The sequence below is a fragment of the Sinohyriopsis cumingii genome, unplaced genomic scaffold, assembly GCF_028554795.1.
Source record: "Sinohyriopsis cumingii isolate HCF-2022 unplaced genomic scaffold, ASM2855479v2 utg002059l, whole genome shotgun sequence".
Taxonomy (NCBI): domain Eukaryota; kingdom Metazoa; phylum Mollusca; class Bivalvia; order Unionida; family Unionidae; genus Sinohyriopsis; species Sinohyriopsis cumingii.
In genome coordinates, this window is record NW_028316118.1 from 1 (window position 1) to 26,777 (window position 26,777).

At 37.9% G+C, this 26,777-nt stretch overlaps 1 protein-coding gene across 1 annotated transcript; it reads right to left on the reverse strand.

Annotated features, from left to right (window-relative positions):
- Positions 1–1,308: 1,308 nt before the first annotated feature.
- On the reverse strand, positions 1,309–25,429 carry LOC149771195 (uncharacterized; the record flags this gene model as incomplete). Its single annotated transcript, XM_089948744.1, has 3 exons — positions 25,212–25,429; positions 11,216–11,337; positions 1,309–1,551 (listed from the first exon to the last, which is right to left on the reverse strand). Coding segments are annotated over exons 1-3 (531 nt in total), but the record flags the coding sequence as incomplete, so codon positions are not given.
- Between the last annotated feature and the right edge of the window lie 1,348 nt (positions 25,430–26,777).

Consider the following 26,777-nt stretch of genomic DNA (forward strand, 5'->3'; position numbering starts at 1 on the left):
TTGATTTACTTGTAACATAAAACAATTGTAAACTTTACCTAGGTTGATGTGTCAAGTCCTTTGAAGACTGCTTTGGGGGAGCCTACTGTGCTAATCTGCATAGGTAAAGTGGACAATTCATTTTATGATATAAGTAAATCAAAGAGATGTGTGTTAAGAACAAAAGTTATTGCACAGCAGTGTGCCTCAAATAATAATGTTTAAGCCATCTTTGTTACATTCAAGTTTGTGAACAGCAAATATATTTCTATGATGTCAGATTTTACTTCTTATATAAAATGAAAAGCATGACTATTTCAGTCATCAGGATTGTGTTCAAGTATGATTACTTTTTGAAGGCAAAGTGTCAAAACGCATTTCCTCAGATTCAGGAAACAATGAACTCAGCAAACCTAACTTTCAGAGGTCCTGTTTCATGGAGTTTGACATGAAGAAGCAAAGCAGCAATGGGTAGCATTTCATTCTTTACAGTGTGATACTGCAAACAACATACTGAAGTAAATCATTCTGGAGTATATGACAACCACTGAAATAGCAGTACCACCTGTATGCAACATCAGGGCAAACCAGAACATATTCAATATGCTGAGCTGAACATTCAGATTAGTTCTCTTTATTATTCTTCTTTATCTTGATCTTTTTAAAATACCAGCCATAAATAATGCATGCTTTTCTGAATGATTTTAGCCATGAAATAGACTGACTGAAAGATAATAATAATCACACATTCTTGTTTATGCAGTTGATTTGTGTTGATAATCACATTAACATCCATACTAGAAAAAAATACTGCTGTATTACCAGTTCTAAAGGCCACATTAGGCTTGGAAATAGTATATCTCTTTTTCAAAGAAATAGTCAGTCCCAAGTGTGATGTTGGTTTTGTTTTATAGAGACAAGCATAGCTGGCATGTTCAAATAGCATCAGATACAGTTCTGACAATGCTAAGTCTACAAACTATTTGTTTCTTTGTTAAGTGTATTAAATGCCTTAAAGAAAATTGACAAGTTATTTTCTTTATTTCGATTCAAATTTCCAATCATTTTCTATAGGCTTATATGAAATGAGAGCTTATTCTCAGTTGGGTTACATTGCTTTATATTGGTCATGCACACTGATCCTCCTTGGAATCTCAAAACACACTTACTGAGTCTCACTCCCCCCCAAAAATAAAACACTTTCAGGGACCTCAAAACCTCAAAACACACTGGGTTTCACTCCGCCTCCCCCCAACTCCAACCCCCACTTTCTGGGATTATGGCAGGTATGTGAAAGAGAGAAATAGAGAGAAAATATGCTGAAAATACATTGTCATTTTTCTGTGGAAGTATGTTTGTTCCTCTTGGATCCATGGGTAGATGTTCATATCCAAAAGACTGCTGCTGCATTGCTGGATTATGTTGCCTTGGAGGTGTCCCAGTAGTGAAGGGATCTGAAGAGGTATTGATCTGCACAGATGGAAGGCCTAGTCTGAATTCAACTTTTTCATTGGAATCTGGCATGGTGGTTGCCTGTCCACCACCCAGGTAACCCAGTTTATCATCCTCACTCTGCAATTTAATACTGGGTTATTTAAGATTATGTTTATTGAATGTACAATTCAAATTCTCTGTCATCAGACCGAAGCTATTTTAAGTACAGATATCATGCTTTTTATAACTTTTTTACTGAAATTTGTTGGGATGAAACAATATTCCCTGTGCCTAGTATTAATATGTATTGTGATACACAATTGACAATATAATATATATTGTCACACTTAAGATAAAAACAACTAATAAATCAGGGGCATATTACCAGGCAAAATGGGCACCTAAGACACAAATGTAAACTTGCCTTGAACTTCTGATTGGAAAGTGAGTATAAATTTACAATGTGAGTTTTAAGATGTTCGCTGAGTGACAGTAATTTGTAGCTTCTGAGATGCACCTGCAATCCAGCAAAGTAGTTACAGTGTTGTATTCACAGGCAAAATGTAATGAAGGCCTTTGCAGGTGTTGATATCATTTGTGCCAAGAAAACAACTCTTACACATTCACGAGCATATGTTTTAATTAGCTGATTGACCAATAAAACAGTGCTCATTAATGGAAGATACATGTATCATCAATGGGAAATATGGGGACACAATTCAAAACATGACCACATTTCTTAGGGTTTATTTGCCTTCTAGGTCATGACACCATATATTTTGGCCATATGACTACACATGAGCATGGAAAAAACTATTAATTGTAATTTTAACTGACAGGAGTAACTAGACTGCATAACTGGAATTACATATAGGTATAAACAGTTAAACAACTGATACTAGAACAATTTTATTTTAGTTTTCAAAACTTCACCAAAAATTGACAAAGTCCAAATGATTCAGTTGGACTCAACCCCAAAAATCTAGTTGTAAAGTTGAGTTTGCTCATCTATAACATCAGTGATCACTGTGATCTGTATAGGTGAACCATGTACATGCTCATGTACATTTATGGTGGTTATTTAAAATCAGTTTGGAAGTGTTTTCGACTTTGTCACTTATAGATGATGTTTTAGCAACAACTAAAAATGCTCATTAGAGGTGCATTTTATTCAGCATTTTTACATTTGCTTAGACTCTTTTGTAATCCCCCACCCTAAATGGATTTTAAAATGAAAAGGTATGAAGGATTGTTATGAGTCTAGGCTCTTACAAAAAGTAACTGGAAAAAAGTGAAGACAACAAGCTTTGTAAAATTTAACAGATAATTTATTTCCCAAGACTATCAAGTAAAAAATGAGAAAAAAGAACTTATGGTTATATGAATCAAGTCCAAAAATAATCCAAGAATTAAAAAATAGACTTCCTAGTAATAAAAAATCCTGAATGAAACTGAGTTTGAATCCCGGTGAAATCCAAAATGGAAGACGATGATGTCTGTTGTAATCTGTGAAGTGTCAACAGTCTCTTGTTGAATTACAGAAAATATTATTCTAGTTTTTGAATTGTGAATAAATTTCAATAAATGTCCTTGTCCAAGAATTAATTTAGAGCACTAGTATTTCCAGGGAAAAGAATCACTCGAATTCAAAATAATTTGAAGAAAATAAAATAATTAGTCCAAACTGGACACAGCATAAACACCTTGATGTCTTGTTTAGGCACGACTGACTATTCTTTCTCAATACATCAGTAATAAGTCTAACTAAGATGCAAAACAGATTCTAGGATGGGTGTCAACCTTCTAGAAAATTTAGAAGTTTGTAACAATAAACACATGTTTAATAACATGTATGGCTTTGATATCACTTAATGAATCTTACTCTGAGAAAGACTTTTAAATTTTTTTTTTTAAAAGTTGTCTACTAAAACTATCACTGGTTCTGAATCAAGGGCAGAAACTTGATACAGTGTTTCGATTTTATTAGTTGTTTATGTCAGAAGTAAAACAATTAGTCAGAACTGAACTCTGTTCTAGACAATATCAAATCCAGTAAACAAAGTTACATTACAATAGCATGTAATAGGATTTTTTTAAAATTAAAAAAAAGAAGAAAATAATTAAATTAAATATACATGATGATTTCTGAGACTTAAACTCCTCAAATACATATTATCTTCAAAACTTGCTATTTTATTATACTATGAAGAGAATAAATATTATGGCAAAATATGCCCTTGCTTTCAGTTCCCTTAAACAACATAAAATTTATGCTGACATAAAATCTAATGGTTTAGAAGCCAATCTACTGATCAAAATTTTTAAATTTACTGATTTGAGATCCTGGATCTGTCATATGTATGGTACTATGTATGCACTCATTACGTTTTTGTTGGAAACTGTTATAAAATATCTTGAAAATATTATAAAGATCATCCATTTGAAACTGTTCATGTTGTTAAAATCCCAATGAAGAAGCTGTAAAAAAAACCTGTGCCATAAAATAACCTGCTACATTACAAAATTCAAAGTGTGACCTTATGTCATGTGACTCTATGTCCTACATGTCTATCAAAACAGTGAAAATTGATATTGTAACTTTCTGTCTGCAATTATTGTTCTGTGCATTTCTGTTGTACATTTAAAGTACTGTCACACACCCTATTTTGATGCAGTCATAAATTCTCAGTTCTATAGAGAAAGTTTCTCTCTACAATGTCACAAGTATAGCATTTATTAAACAATGAGTCACACTGACAGAAACATTTGTTCAAAATCCTATTATTATTATTATTATTATAACAAATTAGATACCATGAAAAAACTGCATTTCACTAATTCTCTTTCTTCCAATCATTAAGTTCTCATGAAATTCCTTATCAGCTATTCTGACAGGGCAAATAAACTTCTCAGCATAATCAGAATCCAGTCTGCTATTCAATATGTGTTAGAGACATGAATCACGCTAATAACTGCATTAGTAAAAACAGTTACAATGGTGTACAACATTACAAAGTTTTATATGGATCTGTCATTACTGATATTCAATGGTGGATATGTGTTATTATTATTTGGTGAAATTTGCATTAACATAATTTCATGCTACATTTCCTAATTAAATCAGCATCCTCTATATTTTTGCTTATTAAAAAGAAATAGTAAGATTTTCTGTCTGATAAATAAGATTTTCTCTCTGAGAAATGAGCAATTTTACTTTAACAGTAAATTTTCAATCAGTCTTTAAGGAAATTATTATACTTTTTTTATACTTATTTTGACTAATTTATTTTTTATAAATTGGTTTGATAATGGTAAGAGCTATAAAAATGAAAATAAAACATTCTCCTGTAACATCTGGTTTTCTGTCTCTAATTAATTGCATTTTAAAAGACACAAGTTATGAAGGATGCAAAATAGTTCCCAAAAAGTACACTGAGTTACTGATGCTGTCTATATTCACAATTCCAATTAAGTATGGAAAAAATCATATGTCAAAGTATTTTTCTTAATCATAAATCAACAAGTTTATCATGATATAAAAAAAATTTTTCAATTTGATTAATTTTGCTTTTGCAACAAAATCTATTCCAAAATGAAGATTATGAAATACATTTTTACAAAAAGTTTTTAAATGCTAAGTTAAATTTATGTATGTAATTTTTCATATGAACTTGAGTTTTGTATGTGCTATTGATGTTGCTCTGCAATACATAATTTTTCATAGGTCCATATGCATAACGGTGTACTGGAAGAAAGACTTCTGTGAGATGTAAAATTGGGTGATGGAATACACCTCTTTACCACAAGGGGTCATCTGGTTGAAAGTACGTTGTTGAGAAGAGTACGAGGGAATACATCATTGTCATATGTTATCCATACTTTGCTACAGTAACTAATGTTTCTGAAGTAATGAGAGATATCACTATGGACTATATTTCTGAAAAGTGTACTAAAGGTGAGTGCTTAAGTGCATCAAAAAAGGAGGATTCTATGCAAGATAATATACCCATCCACCATGTGAAATTCTTTTATGTTCAGACATACCATTTTGCACAAAGGTTTATATATGCAATAGCTGAGCAGGTAGCATGCAATGTCATTGTCCGAAATTACCTCACTGATCTAAATTTAACGATTTTACCCGGGAACAATACTGCAAAGCAGAAGTAGAAACACAATGGTCCCTTCCACTTGTCTGTAAACAATACTTAACCAATTCAAAATCATATATACAAACCTTTAAAACATCAGTGTTTAGTTATTCTGACTCCAGATAAATGAAATGTTAGTATGAGTTACAGAAACATACTATCAGCCGATGACGCTACTGTATAGCATAGCAGACGACGATAGACGTGGAAATGCCTCCACAAATCGGCCATTATTTCCAAATATTGTAGGTAATTTCTGCACGGTCTATTCGGAAATAATTGACTACTTCTGCCATAGAAAGTTATAAAGGCCTAAGGTCACTCTGCGCCATAGTCACTAAATAAGTGACTCCACTATCTGGCAATTTACTATCCATTTTTGGATATTATGCCTACTCCGACCAGCTCTGAGGTAGTGTCTGTATGGTAAAAGCAACAAACTTAGTTCCAAACATAGGGCTTCATTACTTTGTTAAATTTTATGGCTTATTGAAGGCAATTTAATAAATCTTGGAAGTAATTTTAAACTATTATATTCTGACTCTACATGCCAGTTTGTTTGTACCCCCCTACCGATTTCGAAAACGAGAACGTTTATTGTGATAAAAAGTGCATAGAACTAAGTCAACTGAATCATTGATTTATAACTTGTAACCTGACTGTGACAGGATGGCACTAATGCTTAATCCCCTGACCATTTCATGCTTAATGGACTTTCCATACTAACACGGCACCATATTGCGTACACTATGGGCTAGTTTATTTCCATCATACAACATAATGACGTAGTTCATCCTGTTCGGTAACTGCTGATTAATTGCATAAATTACATAACGTTGAGAGTTTGGAATTATATCCCTTAGAAACTATAAATCAATGAATGAATTGACTAAGTTCCTTGCACTATAGTCTGATAATACAAACCCGTTTGTTTGTACCCCCCCCCAACCGATTTAAATAATGGAAATCTTTAATGTGATAAAAAGTGCAAGGAACTTTGTCAATTAATTCATTGATTTATAGTTTCTAACCAGACTCTGAGTAGAGTAGCCCTAACACCGTCATCTTATGCACGTTTCATGCTTAACAGAAGTTTTCAGTGTAATAGATGGACATGCTCGGATCCAATTCCAGTTTCTGGACAAGGGGTGTATCACGACTACAAATGTACATACATAAGTCGTCTGTGTCCGATATTTACAATGTCGAATCAAGCAAAGGAAAATAATGACAACTACAAATTTGCTTTTCATGTGGATTTAACAAAAGGTTTAATTTCTGTGTTCATGTATGCAGAGGGATATAATTCCAAACTCTCAACTTGTATCTGTAAATGGAATACACTCCAGCCCAGCTGATCTATGTTATTCCACAGGGACTTGTTCTCTTCATTCTGTACACTCAGTCGCTCTCAAGCGTCATAGATCATCATCCAGTGTCGCACCAATTGTACGCTGTTGACACCCAAATATACAAATCTAACCACCCAACTGAAGTTGATGCTACCATCCAAGGTGTAGAGAGGTGCATTTCTGATGTGAAATCATGGATGACATGTAACAAGCTGCAGATGAATGATGATAAAACTGAGGCCATTCTGATCAAAACACAAAGACTTTCTCATTCACATTCTTTACCTCAGACAATAAATATCAGCAGCACCAACATTAAATTCGCACAATCAGTACGAAACCTAGGTGTTACTCTGGACAGTACTCTCACATTGCACCATCATGTCATGAACATATGCAAGGCTGCATATCTTGAGCTGAGACGCATCAGCTCAGTTAGCAAATATCTTTCAGTTGATGTCACTAAAACACTTGTGTGTTCATTAGTACTTTCAAGACTGGACTATTGTAACTCACTTCTGTCTGGTTCATCTCAATATCTGCTCCAGAAACTTCAACATGTTCAAAACACAGCTGCTCGGGTCATACTTAGAGTACCACGATAAGAACACACCTCCCCGCTGCTCTGTACCCTACACTGGCTATCCATTCGATCCAGAATCAAACAAAAAATTTGTTCTCTGTGCTACGTTTCACTGTCGGACTCTATTCCAACATACCTATCCGACCTCACCCATGTGTACACACCAGCAAGATACTTACGCTCCTCTTCTGACAATCGTATACTCATTATTCCCACTATGAAAACAAAGTCATATGGATAGCATTCTTTTGCATACCAAGGCCCAGCAATGTGGAATGAATTGCCCACTTTACTTAGACACAAAGACACAGTGATCACATTCAAGAGGGCTCTCAAAACTCACTTATTTCGACTGCACAAACAAACTTAAAGACCTAATAATGTTTCCATCCTTAAATATTCTCAGCATGTTTTTTAATGTTTTCTAATTTCATGGTGTTTGTTTTTGTAATATCATTATATGTTTTTTTTATCTTATAGGTGTTGTCTAATGTTGTAAAGCGCTTAGGGCTTCTTAAGATTAGGCGCTATACAATGTCCTCATTATTATTATTATGTAATTTACGCAATTATTCAGCAGTTGTCGAACATGATGAAGTACGCCATTATGTCGTCTGATGGAAATAAACTAGCCTATAGTGTATGTAATATGGCGCCATGTTAGTATGGAAAGTCCGTTAAGCATGAAATGGTGCAGGGGATGTCAGCATTAGTGCCATTGTGGTCACAGTCAGGTTAGAAATTATAAATAAATGATTCAATTGACTTAGTTCTGTGCACTTTTTATCACATTAAACGTTCTCGTTTTTTAAATCGGTAGGAGGGTACAAACAAACGGAGATGTAGAGTCAGACTATAAGTAACTTTCAAAGAAAAGTGTGTTAATATATGTTTTTGCAAGCATAATTTTGCCTATGCTTATTGGAGCACTTCCATTGTCAAATCTTAATTTTCGATGATGTGTAGTTTTGCACGTTGTAAAGCTCATCTATTTTGGATGTTGCTTGTACTTTGCAATTCCATAATGCCAACATAGAAGTGATCGGTTTTCAAAAACAAACCGGAACTTGTGTAGATTGCCCTGAGATATGGTATCTTTGGATAAACAGAACATGGTTGCCTGAGCGCAAACAGCAAGGGTTATTGTTTTTGTTGCTGCTGTTGTGGGGTTTAACATCACTTTTCAGCACAAGATAGGCTATACATGGCAGCCAGTATAAATGGTGGAAGAAGAACCCGGGAAAACCCCGGAAAGAACCACCGACCTACGAGAAGATACTGGCAAGCTTTCTAACACAACCACATTGGTCGAATCCGGGACTTGAATCCATGCAGACAGATGTGAGATGGCAGTGAGCCCTTTAGATCACTTGGCCACTAGAAGCCCCTAAAGGGGTGGGGGGGGGACCAAAAAAAATGACGGCTGATTTTTCATCAAGGCCACGTTTTGCAAAATGGGGGCTAAAACAAAAACAAACTTGTGTTAGCCAAGTAGTGTTGACTCATTAAACTATCCAAAGGCCAATCCAAGGCTTATATATTGACTAGGGTGGGGGGTCAGACTCCCAAAAATGGGTCGGCAAATTTATCTGACCTAAAACAAAAAATAACAAAAGGAAGTTTCCCCGACAAGGCTGAAATGTGTTGGGTATCTCTTAAACCTTGGGTAATTGTTATATTTTTCTTTTTCTATTGCAATTGTCGGACTGTTTCAGAGTATTTTTCTTTTTCCATTGTGAATGAACGCCCCACCCCCACCCCCGTGAATCGCTTGCGAAATGAAATTTTAATTTATTGTCAAGCACGCCCTCCCCCCACCCCCACCCCAAGTGAATCACGTGCGCTTTAAAATGAACGCCCGTTGGGGTTCATGGAGGGGCCAGGTAAGTTGCACCTGGTTAACTTTTTTACAAGTTTACAATGACCCATTTAAGTATATTTCGTCTTTTGCGAGGCATTGCAGGTTCTCTGCACTATAATAACATCTGTCGCAAATGCCGATAATATGTCTACCGCGTTATGGACTCGAACCCATGAAGTCCAATCGAAAGTTTGTCTGAAAGTTCTTGCCACTTCAGCCATTGTCCCACATAAAAAATATACTATGAAATAATTCATATGAGCATACACTTACTGAACAGACAGACAGATAATAAACAACACACGTATTTAAATCATATAATTTATTTCTCAAGTGGCTATATTTAATGCAAAAGGTATATTTCTCCAGCGAATGTACAATAATCAAATTTTACCTGTAAATTCTGGTGAGTTAGCTGATTGGAGTAGATACATATATCGCATTTATTCCGGTGTTAAGCAGATCAAAACTGATGTAGATTTTAAATTTTTTAACCAGATGGTAGATAAGCAGATTGAACTAGCTAAACAGTGGAGGGAAAAGTCACAAAAAGAAATAGTGTAACATTGAAAAATCGAGAGAAGAAAGAAAAAAACTGTCTAAAACAAAGAAGGAAAAGAGAAAGGCTGCATCAAAGGCACTCGAGCAGCTTTCTCCTGAACCAGCTCCATATGATGAGCCACCTGAAGGAGCGACCGGAAGTGGCATTGCCACTCGCAATAGATGTCATAGGAAACAAGGCGGTAATATAATCTCTGAATCGCCAGTGATTCAGGATAAACTTTGTCCCAATAACATCCTCGCCGATGTTGATCGACTAGAAATTATTATTGGTGGAAGACGAGCCAGCAACAATTCGCACAAAATCATCAATCAAGCAGCTGCTATTTGTCAGTGTTTTTTTTTTTTTACTGGTGGCATCATGGACAGCAGCATCTATTGGGCGCTGTTCGATGAAATTACCGACAATTACTATAGTGAGTGATCAATTAGATCGGCAATAACAAAATAACATAATTATACACAATGCCCAATGTAGACCTAAAAGTGTCAGGGTGATAAATTCATGATTACCGATTTATAAAATGATCTAAGGAGATGGACTCGGCGATATTGTTCAAGGTTTATTCAGAAGGATAGCCCCAATAGCTATTCCGATTGCAAAACAATTAGGTATGAGCCGCTTAGCCGGTGACATACCAATCTGGTATTTAACATTACCAACCCAGACAACAAAGATCCACCAATATGTGGTCCAGAAGTACTTGCGGTACTTAATGCTGTGTCAATGTCATCAGCGCTGCCTCATAAAGTCGTGCATGAGTATGCTACCAGATGGCATCATTTTAAACAGGTTAATAATTTATAATTTTAGATATTTACAGAAGATCTGCCAAAGGCAAGGTCCTGGGTGACATTGATTTATCCAAATATGCAACACGAGATAAAGTTGCTGATCTTTTGCGCCTCGTCGATGTTGACACAAATGAGGTTGTTGTTTTTCAGGGTCAGCAAGGACGGTTAAAGATGAGCAATATCCCGTTGACAGTTATTATTTTGCGAGTTCCAGGTGCGACCAAAGATAACTTAGTGGTGTTTGCTAAAACCGGTAAAATGAAAAACTCAGAGGAATCACTTCTAACAATCATGGGAGAGATTACTTGACATATCAGGAAACTAAAGATATTATGTATGGGAGCTCAGCATGAGCAGAAATACAATTAAAATGCCAGAGAACCAAAATCAGACGATGACGTGGCAACAAAAAAATACGTGGACAACAACAACACCACAATCACAACTGAGGTCAGTAAATGTGTTGCTAAAGCCGGTGATGCAAATTTGGATAAAATACCTCAGTTTGTTTTAAAACTCCAGGAATTTCTTCTGGATGACATGTTCTGATGAAGACCATACACTCTTCATCCTCTTTGTTTAAGACTGATATTCGTCTTGCATGAATTGCATTTTCTGCATCTGTAAAAGAGAAAATATGTAAATTAATCAATTGGGACCCTAATGTTAGTAATTTACAACAAACTCTCCGAGTTCCTTCTGAACATGACCCTGGAAAATTATAAAGGATTCTCCAGTCTTAGAAACATGATATGATCAGTCTTTAAGGCGTGTTATCATCAAATCAGATGCCCACACAACCTTATGTATTGATACTTAAACATCATTAACTTTTTTCATTTAGATACGTTACTCCGGATTCATCAAAATATCTTGTTATGAAAAACATCTTGTTAATTTTCACAAAGCCAGTGCATATGGTGTCAGTTATTGAAATTTTGTGAACATTGTTGTTATTCGGTAAAATTCTTTGCAAAAGACTGATCCGTAACGTTCTTGATTTGGTTTCTGTTGTACTTTTAAACGGAACGAAATAAATTATTTACCACATAACAGTATAAATATTGCCTCAAATACGTGCTGATCTGATTCAGGTTTCTGAAATTTGCCAGTGTTTCCTTCTGGAACTATTCATAAAAAAATGTTTTGTAATCTATACCTGGTCTAAAATTTAAATCTAATTATTCAAAATATGGGTAGATAGGTCCTCCAATATTCCAATATCCATTGATGTACCATTGTGTTATATAGTCCATATTGTGTAATACACTCAGCACTGGATTTTTTTCTCTCAAAATGGCAACATATGAAAGATTTAAAAGTATAAATTATTATTAGTTCTTATGTGGTAGTTGTTCCAATATTTCAGAGTGAACCCCGTCTGTTGTATGATTCACATTGTTACACGCACGCCAGACTTTAATGATGTAACATTCTTATGAAAAGGATCTTTATTAGTGTAATTATGTCTTCATTCTTCTGTTCTTCTGTTTGTAAAAATAAAGAAAAGCATTCCCTCCTATACAATTTTTTTTTACCCCTCATAAAAATACTGTTTCATTTTGAGTTTAGTCTTATATATATATATATATATATATATATATATATATATATATATATATATATATATATATATATATATATATATATATCTATATATGTTTAAGGTAAATCTCAATCATTGAACCAACCCAATTATGTACACAGAGTAGAATGTTGAGCCTCTAATTTTGTTCCCGTAAATACGAATGTTTGAAAATGTATTGGTCAACTTCAGGCACAGATAAATAGCATAAGGAGTGAAGAAAACTAAGTCATATATTTAATCAAATTTCTTAATAAATTTGAACCAGAGAATTGTGAAAAAGCCTTGCGTTGTAGCTGCAATTGTCTACATCGCTTTTTAAAAAATGCTTATCAGAAACCACATTGGAAAAAAAAGACTTGATAAGTTACGTCAACAGTAATATGGGATACTCTAGGGACAATGGAAATCCCAATCAAAAAGGTCGTGGGAACATCTAGGGACAATGTGAATTTAACATGGGGAATTTTAACATGGGTGGGACTATAGAGGGACAAAAAAGCATTGGGACTGTCTACAGACAATAGGAATGGAACAGTGGAGGTGACTTCATGGTACTGACGATTAACAACAATGTAGCAAGAGGCTAACCTCAATCGGACCAAAGACCGGGAAAAAACCCTAGAACGTTTGGCGGGATAGAGACATAGATAACACATACAACAGACAACATACAAACACAAATAACTATACAACCGACTAAAAATTTATTAGGCAAGAAAGCAAATCTTTTCGAGGCATATGAGTGGCCTGAAAAGGGCCTTTGGGTTCTTCTATTTTCTCCAGTTCTTCCACCATATCCTCACTTTCTCAATAATTCCTTTCTTCTTCTTCTTTATCTTCTCTGGAATCCAGTCAGGATGTCCCATGGATCTAAATTTCTCATGTACCTTCATACAGTTTTGATTTAGTCTGTCAAAGTCCTATTTTTCTTTCTATTTTCTTCGTCCTTTCTTTCTTTAGCCCACCTGTCTTATATCTTCTTCACTTCTTCTTCCAGCACTTTTCTCATTATTTCTTCTCCTATATTTAGTTGGTCCAGTCCCCACTTCACTAAAGACCACTCTGTCCAATGCAGTATGTCTTCTAAAAAACAACTAACTTTCATCACATTATCAAGGGCCTCTTTCAAGGTTCCCACTCTCACATACGGATGTTGAATGAAACCTCTTAACTTTTCTACTTCCCCTTCTATCATACCTCATACCAGGTCACTGGCTACTTTCAGGCTGGTCGCTTGACTTGCCATGAAGTCTTTGGTAACTGGATACCTCCATTCATGTTCTAGCCTTTCCACCACATAAGAGGCATCCACCATCCAATACCAACAGTCCTTCAATTTGTTGAATAGATCTATTGTCATCTTCGTTTATTCAATGTTGAATGGCGCGAACGACAAACGCTTTGACTTTATATTTGTCAAGCACGGACATGGAGGAAAACATCCATTACACTCACTTCACATATTATCTAATATCCACACATGGAAAGGAGAAAAGAAAAACCTTACTATACTATCCACAAACCACAAATATACTATCAACACAAAGGTGAGGAGCAAAAAACAAATCAAAATTTACTATCCACACATGGAACGGAGAAAAACAAACCTTTACTATGCTATCCACAAACCACAAATATACTAACAACACAAAGGTGAGGGGCAAAAACCAAACCAAAATATACTATCTACACACGGAAAGGAGAAAAACAAACCTTTACTATACTATCCACAAACCACAAATATACTATCAACACAAAGGTGAGGAGCAAAAACAAACTAAAATATACTATCCTTTCAAGGGAAGGAGAAAAAAAAAACCCTTACTATACTATCCACAAACCACAAATATACTATGAACACAAAGGTGAGGAGCCAAAACCAAACCAAAATATACTATCCACACACGGGAAGGAGAAAAACAAACCCTTACTATACTATCCACAAACCACAAATATACTATCAACACAAAGGTGAGGAGCAAAACCCAAACCAAAATATACTATTCACACACGGGAAGGAGAAAAAACAAACCCAAAATGTACTATCAAAAACCACAATATCTACTATCCACAAAAACGTATGTGATCGCTTTCAAACTTCCAAAAATCTACTATCCACATAAGCGTATGCTCACTTATTCAAACACACACTCTACTATCCACACAAACGTTTGTGCACTTATGCAAACACACATTCTACTATTCACACAAACGTACGTGAGCTCAAACAAACACACACACACACACACACACACACACACACTCATCTGTAAAAGAATCAGTGTTTATAATCACACTACTCCACATTCACACAAATTGGCAACCTGAATAGTGTCTCTTTTCTAGAGCTTTGGGTAGCCCTGAAGAGGGCTGTTATTAGAACTCCAGATGCACCTGCTTAATGGTGACATCTACCACGCCTGGCACCACAGATAGAACGACCACTCCAATCGTTCTCCCAACTCGCCATTGTGGTTGGGAACGCAGAGGAGGGTTGATTGGCTTCACTCTCCCAGTCTTCACTTTCAGGGATTGTGAAGACTTCCCTCTGTCTTCTCCTATTCCACATTCTTGTTGTGGCCTACTTATATCCTGTACATGCAGCTGTACTGATACTGTCTGTGGTGCTGGTAGAGGCTGTGGTGTTGGTAGTGGCTGCGGTGTTTGTCTCTGTGGTGGCATCCTCGCCTCAGGCTTCACTTCACACACAGGTCTCCGCATTACATGAGGTAGAATAGGTTTTTTCTTTTCCTCCTCTTCTTTCTTTCTTCTTTTCTCCTCCTCCTTCTCTATCCTGGCCTCTTCGGCTACGGCCTCCATAGCCAGTTCATCCAGGATGCGCTTGGCATACTCCAGGTGCATTTGGAGTTCAAGCAATTTAGTAATTCTGTTGCTCATCTTCTTCAGTTGATGCGTCAACGATGAGTAGCCAGACTGATGAGCGTTTCCCTTTATATTTGTGAAGCACAGACATGAAGGAAAACATTCCCGTCACCAAAACATTGACATATCATTACCCCAAGAAACATGGATTGCGCTGAATTAAAAGAAGCACTCACTCACCTTTTTACTTACAAACCCTAAATACTATAAAAACTCACTGACTATTTGACAAGCTACGGAAACGAAGTGCTTATAGACACACTTCTAACAAAGTCAAACAAACGAAGTACTTATAGACACACTTCTGTCTTTTTAACTTACTAACATAACATTGGCAATTGAAGTAGTATCTTTTTTCTAGAGTATTGGGTAGTATTGAAAAGCGCTGTTTTTTGTAGACAGGGAGTTAAGGCAATCTTTTATTGTCTAAGATTGCGTCCCCGTCTGGTGACAGACTTTCCCACAGGATAGGGTCTGCTTCTTCGGAAAGAGAAGGAGGACTCTTTCGTGTCTACAAGGCAGTAAACAAAATCTGTCTTGTTTCTGCTGTTGTTGCTGCTCTCTCTGCTTCTGAAGTCTATACTTCTACGTCCATTCTTCCTTTTCTTTTTTTGATTTCATCTCTGAAGAGTTCTTCTATCGGGTCTTCGGTCACTTTCAACATTGTGACATTCTCTATCTCTTCAAGTTTGGGTATCAGGCTTTGCCTGACACGATGTAAATTCACGTAAGTTTCGTTCAGCTTGGCTAGTCTTGAGCACATCTTCATAGCAGGATGAGTCAACAATGGTTAGACTGGAGACCTCCCCGTTTTATATGGTTCAAGCGCGGACGCGATAGAAAACATACCTACATTGTTCAAAGTCGGAACGCTTCAAACAAAGTTAAACAAACGAAGTGCTTATAGGCACACTTCTATTTTTTTAACTTACTAACATACATTTGGCAACTGAATTAGTATCTCTTTTCTAGAGTATTGGGTAGCCCTGAAAAGGGCTGTTTTTTGTGAACAGGGATTTATGGCAATCTTTTATTGTCTAAGATTGCGTCCCCATCTGGTGACAGGCTTTCCCACAGGATAGGGTCTGCTTCTTCGGAAAGAGAAGGAGAACTCTTTCGTGTCCACACGGTAGTCAACAAAACCTCTGTCTGGTTTCTGCTGATGCTGCTATTGCTGCTGCTCTCTTTGCTTCTGAAGCCTATACTTCTCCGTCCATTCTTCCTTTTCTTTCTTGACTTCCTCTCTGAAGGGTTTTTCTATCAGGTCTTCAGTCACTTTCAACATTCTGACATTCTCTATCTCTTCAGGGTATCAAGCTTTGCCTGACACGATGTAAATTCACGTAAGCTTCATTCAGCTTGGCTAGTCTTGAGCACATCTTCATAGGCGGATGAGTCAGCAATGAATGGTTAGACTGGACACTACCCCGTTTTATATGGTTCAAGCGCGGACGCGATAGAAAACATCCCTACACTGTTTAGAGTCGGAACGCTAGGATAGTTTGATTTGATGGTGAGGGATAGAGAGAAGTCAAAGAGCATATATCATGATAAAAATGGAAAACAAACGACAGATGCATTTTTTCAAAACAACATTTTTATTCAAAAAACTAACATCAACAATTAACAATTTTTAAAATAAACAATCAAACAATTTTCAAACATCAACCTATTTTGGACAAGGTTGACAACGTTGTGAAGTCAAGCTAGACTTCCAGGAATGGAAGTAAATTGGCCATTGATTTACATTACGTTTCCTAGCTCAAGGCAAAAGATAACCATAATGGCCACAAACCATCGATCTACTTTGTCATCGTTTGTAGAAGAGTGACGATCAAAATAAGTCACTAAATGTTCAAAAGAATATCCAAGACTGCGTTGATGAAGACAATACTCACAATATTGTCCACACACCATGGAATATGTGCCTTGTAAGTTCACACTATTGAATCGTGTCGTCTGGGCATTTATTCTCTTAAAGTCAATGATGTCGTCTTCCAAAGGTAGCAATCCATACGAATCAAAATACTCTGCACAACCTTCTTTAGGAAAGTAAACGCCTACCCAGTGGCTTTCTAGGAGATGACTGTCGTCCATGTTGATGACATAAGCTTGATGGTCTTGAGGTTTGCGATGAGGCAGTTCACCTTTACCACACAAGACAGGATTCCAAGAAGCAGTGTACAAACTGTGGTTCAAAAGGTAATAAAGTTCACAAGTATCCATTTTTGTGTTGTTTTTTCTTGTTTTATTCTACACAGGTAATGATAAGTTATCAATCAATCGAACTTTTTGTCTGAAAATCTCTGACAAGTAACCGTTTCTTCGCTTCGTCTCCGAACTCTGGGCCAAGAGAGCTTCGATGTGGTGGATCTCTAGAGTCATCAATAGAGGAGAGGAATGATCACGCAAGTCTTTATACCACTGATGCAACAACTTCTTCCGAGATGAGACTCCAAGCTTCGTCCAGATACTTGTCAATTTTTCTTCTTGACTCAGCATCAGTCATTTGTCGTGTTGAATTTGAATGCGATGGTCGTTGTGACATCCACAGCAATCTTTCTTGATCAATTCTGTAATTTTTTAGGCCAGGTGTTTGGCAAAACAGGAGACTAAATATTGTTCTTGTTCTGGCCATTTGGACTTCATCATTATGTCCCTTTCGTCTTTGTCTTGGGGTTCTACTTTCACGGTATCCTTCCATTCCACAGATTCTCCAACATTCAAAGAGGGATTGCATGCTTCCATAGTTTCTAACAGTCTAGAATGACTTCTCTCAAACTGTTGATTTCTATCATATTGTCGAATTCGGCTTACAGGATGACATTCACTGTGTTATCTGGGGGTAGAGGATTTGCAAACTGAAGTTCCACACGAATCTGGCCGGATTTTATAGGGTGGAAATGTCCCTCGTCGCTGCCTTGGTCTGGAGTGAAATCTAAAGCCCACAAAGCATAACATCCTGCATAACCGTCGTATGTAATGCCATGACTGGCGTTGGTCCCTAACTGTCCGGTGGCTTCGTACAGGGACAAATACGATCTCAAGTAATTCTTCTCGTTGCTAAACTTAGGTTCGAAGGGTCTGGTACACAGTATCTTGCCATCGCGACTGACTTCTATCTTGGTCACGTTGTATTGTTGAAACTGGAAATGATTTTCATTGTGAAGTCCGTTGAAGGCTGAATTCTTGACGATGCCAATGATCAGACGTCGTATTGGATACTTGGCGGTCGTTCTGCTCAAAGTGTGATTGATGTCGTTTCCTACTTTAGGTAACACTTCCACACGACGCACGTAGAGCCTGGCTTCTTCGATGATGATTTTGTATTCGATGGCATGGGCCGTCAAATGGAAAGCGGCACTGCTACGATTCAGTCTAGGGTGTATATCCACCTCGTTCAGCAAATACTTTTCTTGCAACCACATGTCCAAATGCAAACGATCCAACAGTTCTAAACTACGTCGTTGTAGGATTTTCATTGGACGATCATTAAACCCCACATTGTGAGGATCGTCATCTGCTGTCAGGTTTCCATACCACGCAAGCATCCAGATGAGTGTTCTTGGTCACTTTTCCGTACGTCAAGAGATTTTCCAGGTACGCTCGGTAAGGGTAAGTATCCATGCCACTGCTGACTAGTTTGTTATTCAAGTACAAATCCACTTCACTGAACAAAGAATGCAGGAAATTTTTGACGGGAGCTACTCTAGCATCGGCTCCCGGAGTAGTATTGTCCGTTTTTTTCACTTGGACATTGAAGTACAAGTGACTGCTATTCAGATCGATGTAATCTTCGGGCTGTCCTTTGATTTTAAACTCAGTGGCAGCTGAATCCGTCAAAGAGGAGACGGGATGAAATTCGACCTATTGGGATTCTTGCATCATCATCATAGTGGGTGGCATGGCAAACAGATCCAGCTCCGACTTGGAACAGGCGCAAGACTCTCGGTGCATCATATTTTGTCTCTATGATTTAATAATCAAAAACGTCTAAGTCCCGGACGGTTCTTCTTTTCTTAGTCTTTGTAGTTTTATGAGTATGAAGGTTTCTGAAGGGGTGTTTTCTTTGTCGGGTCTTTCTGCCTTGTCCTTGCTGTGGTGTCAGGGAAGCAGGAATGCCTGACTGGACATTGTCCAGGGCATTTATAGGCGTTTCTCGTCGACCCAAAATGTCTTTGCTCGTTCTAAGCAAGACATTTTTGCCTTTTTTCAAGAAAGCTTCTTTAGGGGTTTGTTTGTCGATGATGACATTTTGGAGAAATTCTTTACCGTGCGTCAAAGCGGCATCTTTTAAGGCATGCAATCCTCGTGACACCATCGGTTTCAACACCGGGGCCACCGAACGAAAGGCCGATTTCAGCACATCTCCTAAACCATGTCCTCTCTGTCGAGCGACGCCTCGGTACACTAGATACATAACTTACGAGTCGTTAGAGAATCGTTTTCGAAAATGGAGTTTCACCGTGACTTTCCCTTTGGTGAATGGAATATTTTGTCCGAGATCTCCTTTTATAGCAATGTTGACAGTGTCAAAATACGACTTGCTGAGGGGTAAATTGTAAGGATGTACAAATTTGCGGTGAACATGATAGGTATTTCCACCTTCCTTGTCAGCGTTCGTGGCAAAATCCATTTTGAAAGAAACGACACGCAATAACTGCAGGAGGTGTGTCCCACTATGTTGTACTCCACCACATCGGAGTACACAAAGATCATATTCAGTCCTTAGTTCATTTATACTGGGGAACGAAACAACTTGGTAAAAGAATCAATGTCGGAAATGACTGGAAATTCGTTTTTCTTGATCATTGCCATCCTCATCTCCATGTCCCCGCGCAAAATGTCAAACAATTCAGGACAAAATAAATAGACAAAACATTACCCTCCAGAAATGTCATTAGTAGGCGATGAGCTACTTTATGGTACTCGATGGTGACACTGTTTCTAACACTCTCCAAAGCTTTCAGAAACACGGCATTAAACCTAGTAGCAATTGTGCTGAACAAATGTTGACCACTAAAATACTAGCCTGGGGGAATTATCAAGTTATAGGTCCACTTCTGAGTTTGTAAGTTATGTGTTTTCATTTTATAATCTGCATGGGTATTCAAGTACTTTTGCATTTGCTCGTCAAGAACTTCAACCGCAAGCAAATTTTGATTTGGAAGGACATTTAGGACTTATGTCGGGTGAATGATTTCCACCAAAACCACTTCCCAAAGGGCTTCATGATCCAATTGGAAGGCCTGTGGTAATTTGGCCGTGTAACAACACAAAGTGTTATTAGGAAACACGTCCATGGAACTGTAACTGGGTAGCGTCAAGTAAAATTGGTTGTTGTTGTTCATAATTCCAGAGTTTTGCTGTCCGAGGGGTCACTGGAAGTGAGAGGAGTGTCTCCGCCCAAAATGTTGTTGTTGTTGTTGGGGTGGTGACTGACGTTGGGCACAAGACTCCCGTTGTTCCCGTTCGAGGAGTATTTCAGGGAAGGATTGGGAAGAAGGTAACCGATGTACCTGCTCAGTAAAATAGTCCACAATTGTTTGTCTCCTTGTTGCAAACTCAGATTGGCAATGGCCGCATCGATAACACAATACACCACAAAGATTAGGCAGAAAAAGACGATTTACGTTTTAGGCTCACGTTCTCCGCACCACACCCACAAGGGTAGCTTTTGTAGATCTTGCAGAGAAGAACTCAGTGAAGAAGTGGTCACTGTGGTAGCTGAGGTTGTGTGGAAGGGCATGATGGTCACTTCTTTTTATAGTCAATGACTTGCGAAGCACGATCCAAGAATCAAAACTGTGAGGATATCCTTTCCAACGTACTTTGACTTCTTTGATACGTCGTTTTCCCACTTTACGGGTTCTTCGTTTGAGAATGCTTTCGATGTCGTACATGTCTTCTTTTTTGGTCACACGTTGTAACTCGGGCAAGTAAAACGTTCCTTGTAACACTTCTCCGTTCATGTCTTCCAATTTATAGACGTCAGGATGACGACCAGGCACTCGTCCAGTGACATGAAACAATTCGGTGGTCAAGTTGGGTAAGTAACCTTTGTTGAAAGTGCGTTTGGTTTTGTCAATGTGCACCCAATCTCCTACTGTCAACACTCCACCTTTCTTGGGGACAGCCACCGTCGGGGACGTACCAAACAGGTACTCAAAAACAGTCACTTCGTTGTCGGGAGTCACTTCTTCGGGGGCACGTCCGACGCTCCGATCGTAAGATTGGTTGTACGCTTGAACCAAGTGCAGTAAAACGTCGATGTACATGAGAGTTTGTTGATGCGTAAAATATTTCCACATGCGTTCTTTCAAAGTGGGTTGAAAACGTTCCACGATGCTGGCTTTGGTTTCGGGATTCTCGGTGGTGAAAAAATGAATGTACGTTCTTTAATTCTTTTTGGAAAGCTTGGTTCAGAAATGCGATGCCTTTGTCAGTTTGCCATCGAAGAGGGTGATGACCGCTTTGTTTCAACACCAGTTAGAGGGCTTGCACTAACTCACTGCCCGATTTGGAAGTCAATGGCACGACCCAGGCAAATTTAGAAAAGACGTCGATGACACAAAACAAATATTTGTAGCCACGATTGTAGGTGGCCAAATGAGAGACACTGGCTAAATCGGTTTCCCACTGATGATTGATGCCCTCCACTCGGGTGTGAAGTCTGGAAAATTTTCGTCGAATGGGTTTGTGTAATGTGTACGTGGCTTGTTCTTGTAACCATCGATGTACTTGAGGTAAACGGAGACTTTTCAGACGCATTTGGCAGCACGATACAATTTCTGAACTCCTCCGTGACCTGCAGGATGGGATAGATCGTAGTAAATGATGGATGACACTTTCTCCAATTTTTAATAAGTCAGCCACTCTTCGCTGATGATACTTTGGATGGAGCGAAATGGTGGTTTGGAAACGGTGTTACGTGTCCGATGTGCCACGGGAGTAGAAGTCGAAGGTAGTGGTGGTGGTAATGGGATGGCTTGGGTCTTGACTGTGTTTGAAAGACTTATCGTACCTCTTCTTCCTCAGGCATTCGTGGGGCTGCGTCTGTCTTGACCCCTGGGGGTGGTGGGGGTGATAGTAATGGACTTTTCATCAAGGCCTTAAAATCTTTCAGAGTGGTTAGAGGTGTTTCGTCTAAAGCTTTCTGGTGAAAGAGTTTCAGTCGTTGCAAGAGTTGACCGTACGTTTGCGATTTTTCTGTTTCGGACAAATCGTTGCGATCCATCAGCGATTGCAATTCGTGTTGTATCTGGGACATCTCGGTCAAATTCGGATTTGGAGGCAAATGTGGGGTCCGTTTATCTTGCCAACGATGGTACTCCATCTTTCTTTGTAAGGCACTAGAGCCAGTTTTCGTCCTTCTGTTCACGTACCAGGAAAAATAGGACGTATGAGAACCCTAATATTAGTAATAAAAAGTAGTTTCACACAATAACAGGGTACATTTTCCCCACAGCAATATTCAGATTGGTCTGGTATATTAAGTTTCAAACGTTTAGTGAAATAAATAACTTGACCAGATACTGCCCCCAACATAGAAACAGATGGATAAAAACAATTATATTAAATGAAAACAACAGGCTAATGTGATCTGCCTTCTTATCGACGTTAAGTATTAAATACGAAAAAATTATTTTGGTTTTTCTTTAAATTATTTTTTGCATAATATATGTTTCTAACACATTAGCAATATTGTCTTCCTTTGATACGATGTTAGTTTATACTCTAATCAAATGTAAACGAAGCCAATAGTTTGAATTTATCAATGTGAAACAACTAGAATGTAGGCTTTATTGAAGAAGTTAACTCTGCCTAGTTAGGAATAACGCGCACGAGTCGACTGGACGCTAAGAAGTGAACACGCAGGATCGATTTGTAATGAAGCAAGGAAGAAAACTATCTTTCACTGTTTGATTATATTTTATTTTTTTGTTGTTGTTGAAATTTTGAGAGGCTCCTTCAGAGTGTGATGCCCTAAGCTGTAGCTTTTTAGCTTATGCCTAAATTCGGCCCTGCATTTAATATTCTCAGCCACCAGTCATCATCATCTGGAATTTGCAAGCACTACATGAACATTTTTGCACACTACACCAGCGGTGGTTACTGATGAAGTCCTCCTGATTCGATTACAGACTGTTACAAGGGTCTACTGTTCGTACTTTATGTGTCATAACCTGGCACACATCTCTTTCTGATGATCTGGGGACAATGACTGTAAACTGGTCTCGAGTTTCACAATCAACTAGTATCCGACCATCTGCTGCGCTCGCTCACTTGCTAGACGGAAGTGGACGCGCTTTCTGCATTGACTGACACGTGAAACAAGGTCAAAGATGCTCAGACTGGACATTGTTAAATGGGGTCCATTGTTCATACTTTATGAGATATAATTACCCAGATGGAAATCGCATTGAAATTAATTGATATGTTAGATAAGATAGTCGATAAGATTGAGAATCCCATAAACATGAGTATTGCACAGCTCATTAAACTCTGTGACGTAATGAGTTACACTGAAAACAAGGTTACAACAGCTCATTACACTCTGTGACGCAATAAGTTACACTGAAAACAAGGTTACAACAGCTCATTACACTCTGTGACGCAATAAGTTACACTGAAAACAAGGTTACAACAACTAAATTTAATGCAACAACAAAATGGGATAACGGATGGGTTCAGAGCATTCAAGGAAAAACTCTTTAAATGACTGGATACCTTGGCACCTGCACATAGGGGTGGGAGGGGCACTTGCCACCCCCATCCCTACCACCCCCCCATTTCACGCCTAAACATGTTTTGTCCTACATCCGTAAGACTTAATAGCTGACCACTACATGTTACATGTTTGTAAACCCCCCCCCCAAAAAAAAAAAAAATATATATAAAATATTCTTCGGGCGCCCCTGTTCCGAATGAACATTTTGTTTTGCTCAGTTTCTCTGTTGCGTTTCTATCATACTAAAATGCTCATCATAAATAGTCAGACAGCCCTCTTCTGAAAATGAGCGGGTCACAAAAGAACACGTGTACAACTGTATGCATACGAGTATTATATTATTTTTGAAACGCTCATGTACTTAAAACTGTATGTAACATACGTAACTAAACAAACTCTCTCTCTCTCTCTCTCTATCACACAAACACACGCTGAAGACAGACTTGATAAAGCCCTCAAGGTGAAAGCAAACCATGAGCTTATCTTTATGGGTCATGTAACTAGAACTTGACAGTACAATGTATATATAGCGATCGTCCCTAATACTAAGTTTAGAGCATTCATACCTATCATGCCCATGGGTTTAACATTATTTTTTAGCACATGACAAGGCTATACATGGTGGCCAGTATATTTGCAAGTAAGAGTATTTTGTACCGTGGTCCATTTCGATTAATAATCGTATATGTAGTATAATATACAGCACTCAGAAACAATTTTTCGAACGAAAAAATCAATTATTTAGGTAAACTGCATGAAGATTTTAAAGTAATAACCTATCCAAGTGATCGTACACCTCTTAATTGTTAAGTAATTCGTTTAACCAATCCAACATTTCAAGGTTGTGTCATATTTGTCCAGGCGAGTCTCTTAAAACAGTGGGCGGACCTAGCAATGGGGGAAGGATTAAACAGGGGATACCCGTTGTCTATGGGATGGGGCCGGAATCTCATGTGTGTTAAGCTTTTCCAGGGCATAATTCTAACCATCTAACTGTAAAGAAACCTTACTCTTGGAGACGCACCACTTGTTTCACGCTTATTTTTAGAGTGGAGAGTGTCTGCTCAGCCCCATCACCCCTCAGGATCAGCGCCTGTAAAATAGGTCACATCACTAGTAGCATTAGTAGTAGTAGTTGTTGTTGTTACTGTTGTAGTGGTGTTGCTTATACTAATGCTGTTGGTAATATTCCTGGTGGTAAAAGTGTTCACTGTCACAGAAGCAGTAGTGATAGTGTATTAACTCTTGTTCCTAATGAAGAACAAACTAGTTTCATTTTGAAGGTTCACTTACCTGTTCTGGTTTTCAGCGACACTATCCACTTATTATCCGTAACTGCAACAGCAGATTGGGGGTTAAATTCCTTCACACTCTCCAGTATATCATGTGTGGCTAAATATGGGGGTGTATCCTCAAGGGCCACGCAAAAAGGGCCCCGGTCGGAAAGGTTATAGCTCATTTTCAGAACAATCCCTTGATGATTTAAAGCAGACTGCGTCACATTGATTGTATGTGACTGGTATCTCTATCGAACTAAGATTGGGTGAGGAAATATATTATCTTTTCTTCGAAGTAAAATCGAAAGTTGAATTTTTCCTTTAATATAAGATTTATTTTTATTTTTATTATTTATTTAGGATTTGCGTACAATTTCATGGTACACAGCAACGATATCTTAGTTCACGATAGAGAGCCATTTCTTTCTAATTAACTTCCGTGTAATTCAAAGGTCTTTGTAGTACTTGTTTCAACATGTGACTTTAACTTATTATCTTCCTCATTGGTAACTTATTGTCGGAGAGCTTGTTTGCAAAAGCGGAGTGGTTTTTATAGTTGTTATTATTGCACGTCAAATCGTTCAAGATGAATGAGTTGGAGTAATCGTATTGTGAGCTTGGAGAATCGTAGGGTGAGTTTGGAAAGATTGTAGGGTGAGCTAAGTAATCGTAGGGTGGACTGGAGCAGTCGTAAGGTGAGCTAGTGCAATCGTAAGGTGAGCTTGGAGAGTTAGTAGGAGAGAGTAATCGTAGGGTGGATTGGAGCAGTCGTAAGGTGAGCTGGTGCAATCGTAAGGTGAGCTTGGAGAGTTTATAGGATGAACTGTAGTAATCGTAGGGTGAGCTGGAGTAATCGTAGGGTGAGCAGTAGAAAACGTTCACAATGGAAACAATACCGTTTGGAGTTTAAATTAATCTCTCTTTGTGACTTCCGGTCCTGCATTAATCGTGCTTTGTGATTGAGTTGAAAGAACATGTTTCCTTCAATGAATAATTATGGAGATGAAACTGACGACTTCTTAATAGACCTCGATTATTGTCTGTAAAATATTAATAGATTTTTTTGACGCAAGATTTGTTAAGAATCAAATACCAGATTAGAAAACTGGAAGACTACATTATGTTATTAACTGTCATCTAGTTGCAAGAAGTGTTACACATTTTACAGGAACTTGACTATTCCATACCCGGAATAATTTCAGGTCTGTAAAATCTGCTAAATATTTCACAGAGGCAATCGTTTTCGTATGAATGCCATTTGAGGAGAGAACTCGATATCGTCGACCCCACGTTATAGTGTTTCCTTCGATCAAATAGAATCATTAGGTGAAACTGGCATGACATGGGACAGAATTGCCTCATGTCTGTCAGTTAGTATCTCAACTTTATATAGGAGAAGGACAGAACTGAATTAACCGGACATTGACGGACATAAATGACCGTAACCTTGACAGGCAAGTTTGTGATATATTGCATAGTACGCCTAACGTTGGCGAATCCTATATGAAAGGAAGCCATCCGGGGCATGGCATACATATTCAGAGATGGCGTTTGCGAGAAAGTAATCAAAGAATTGATCCAG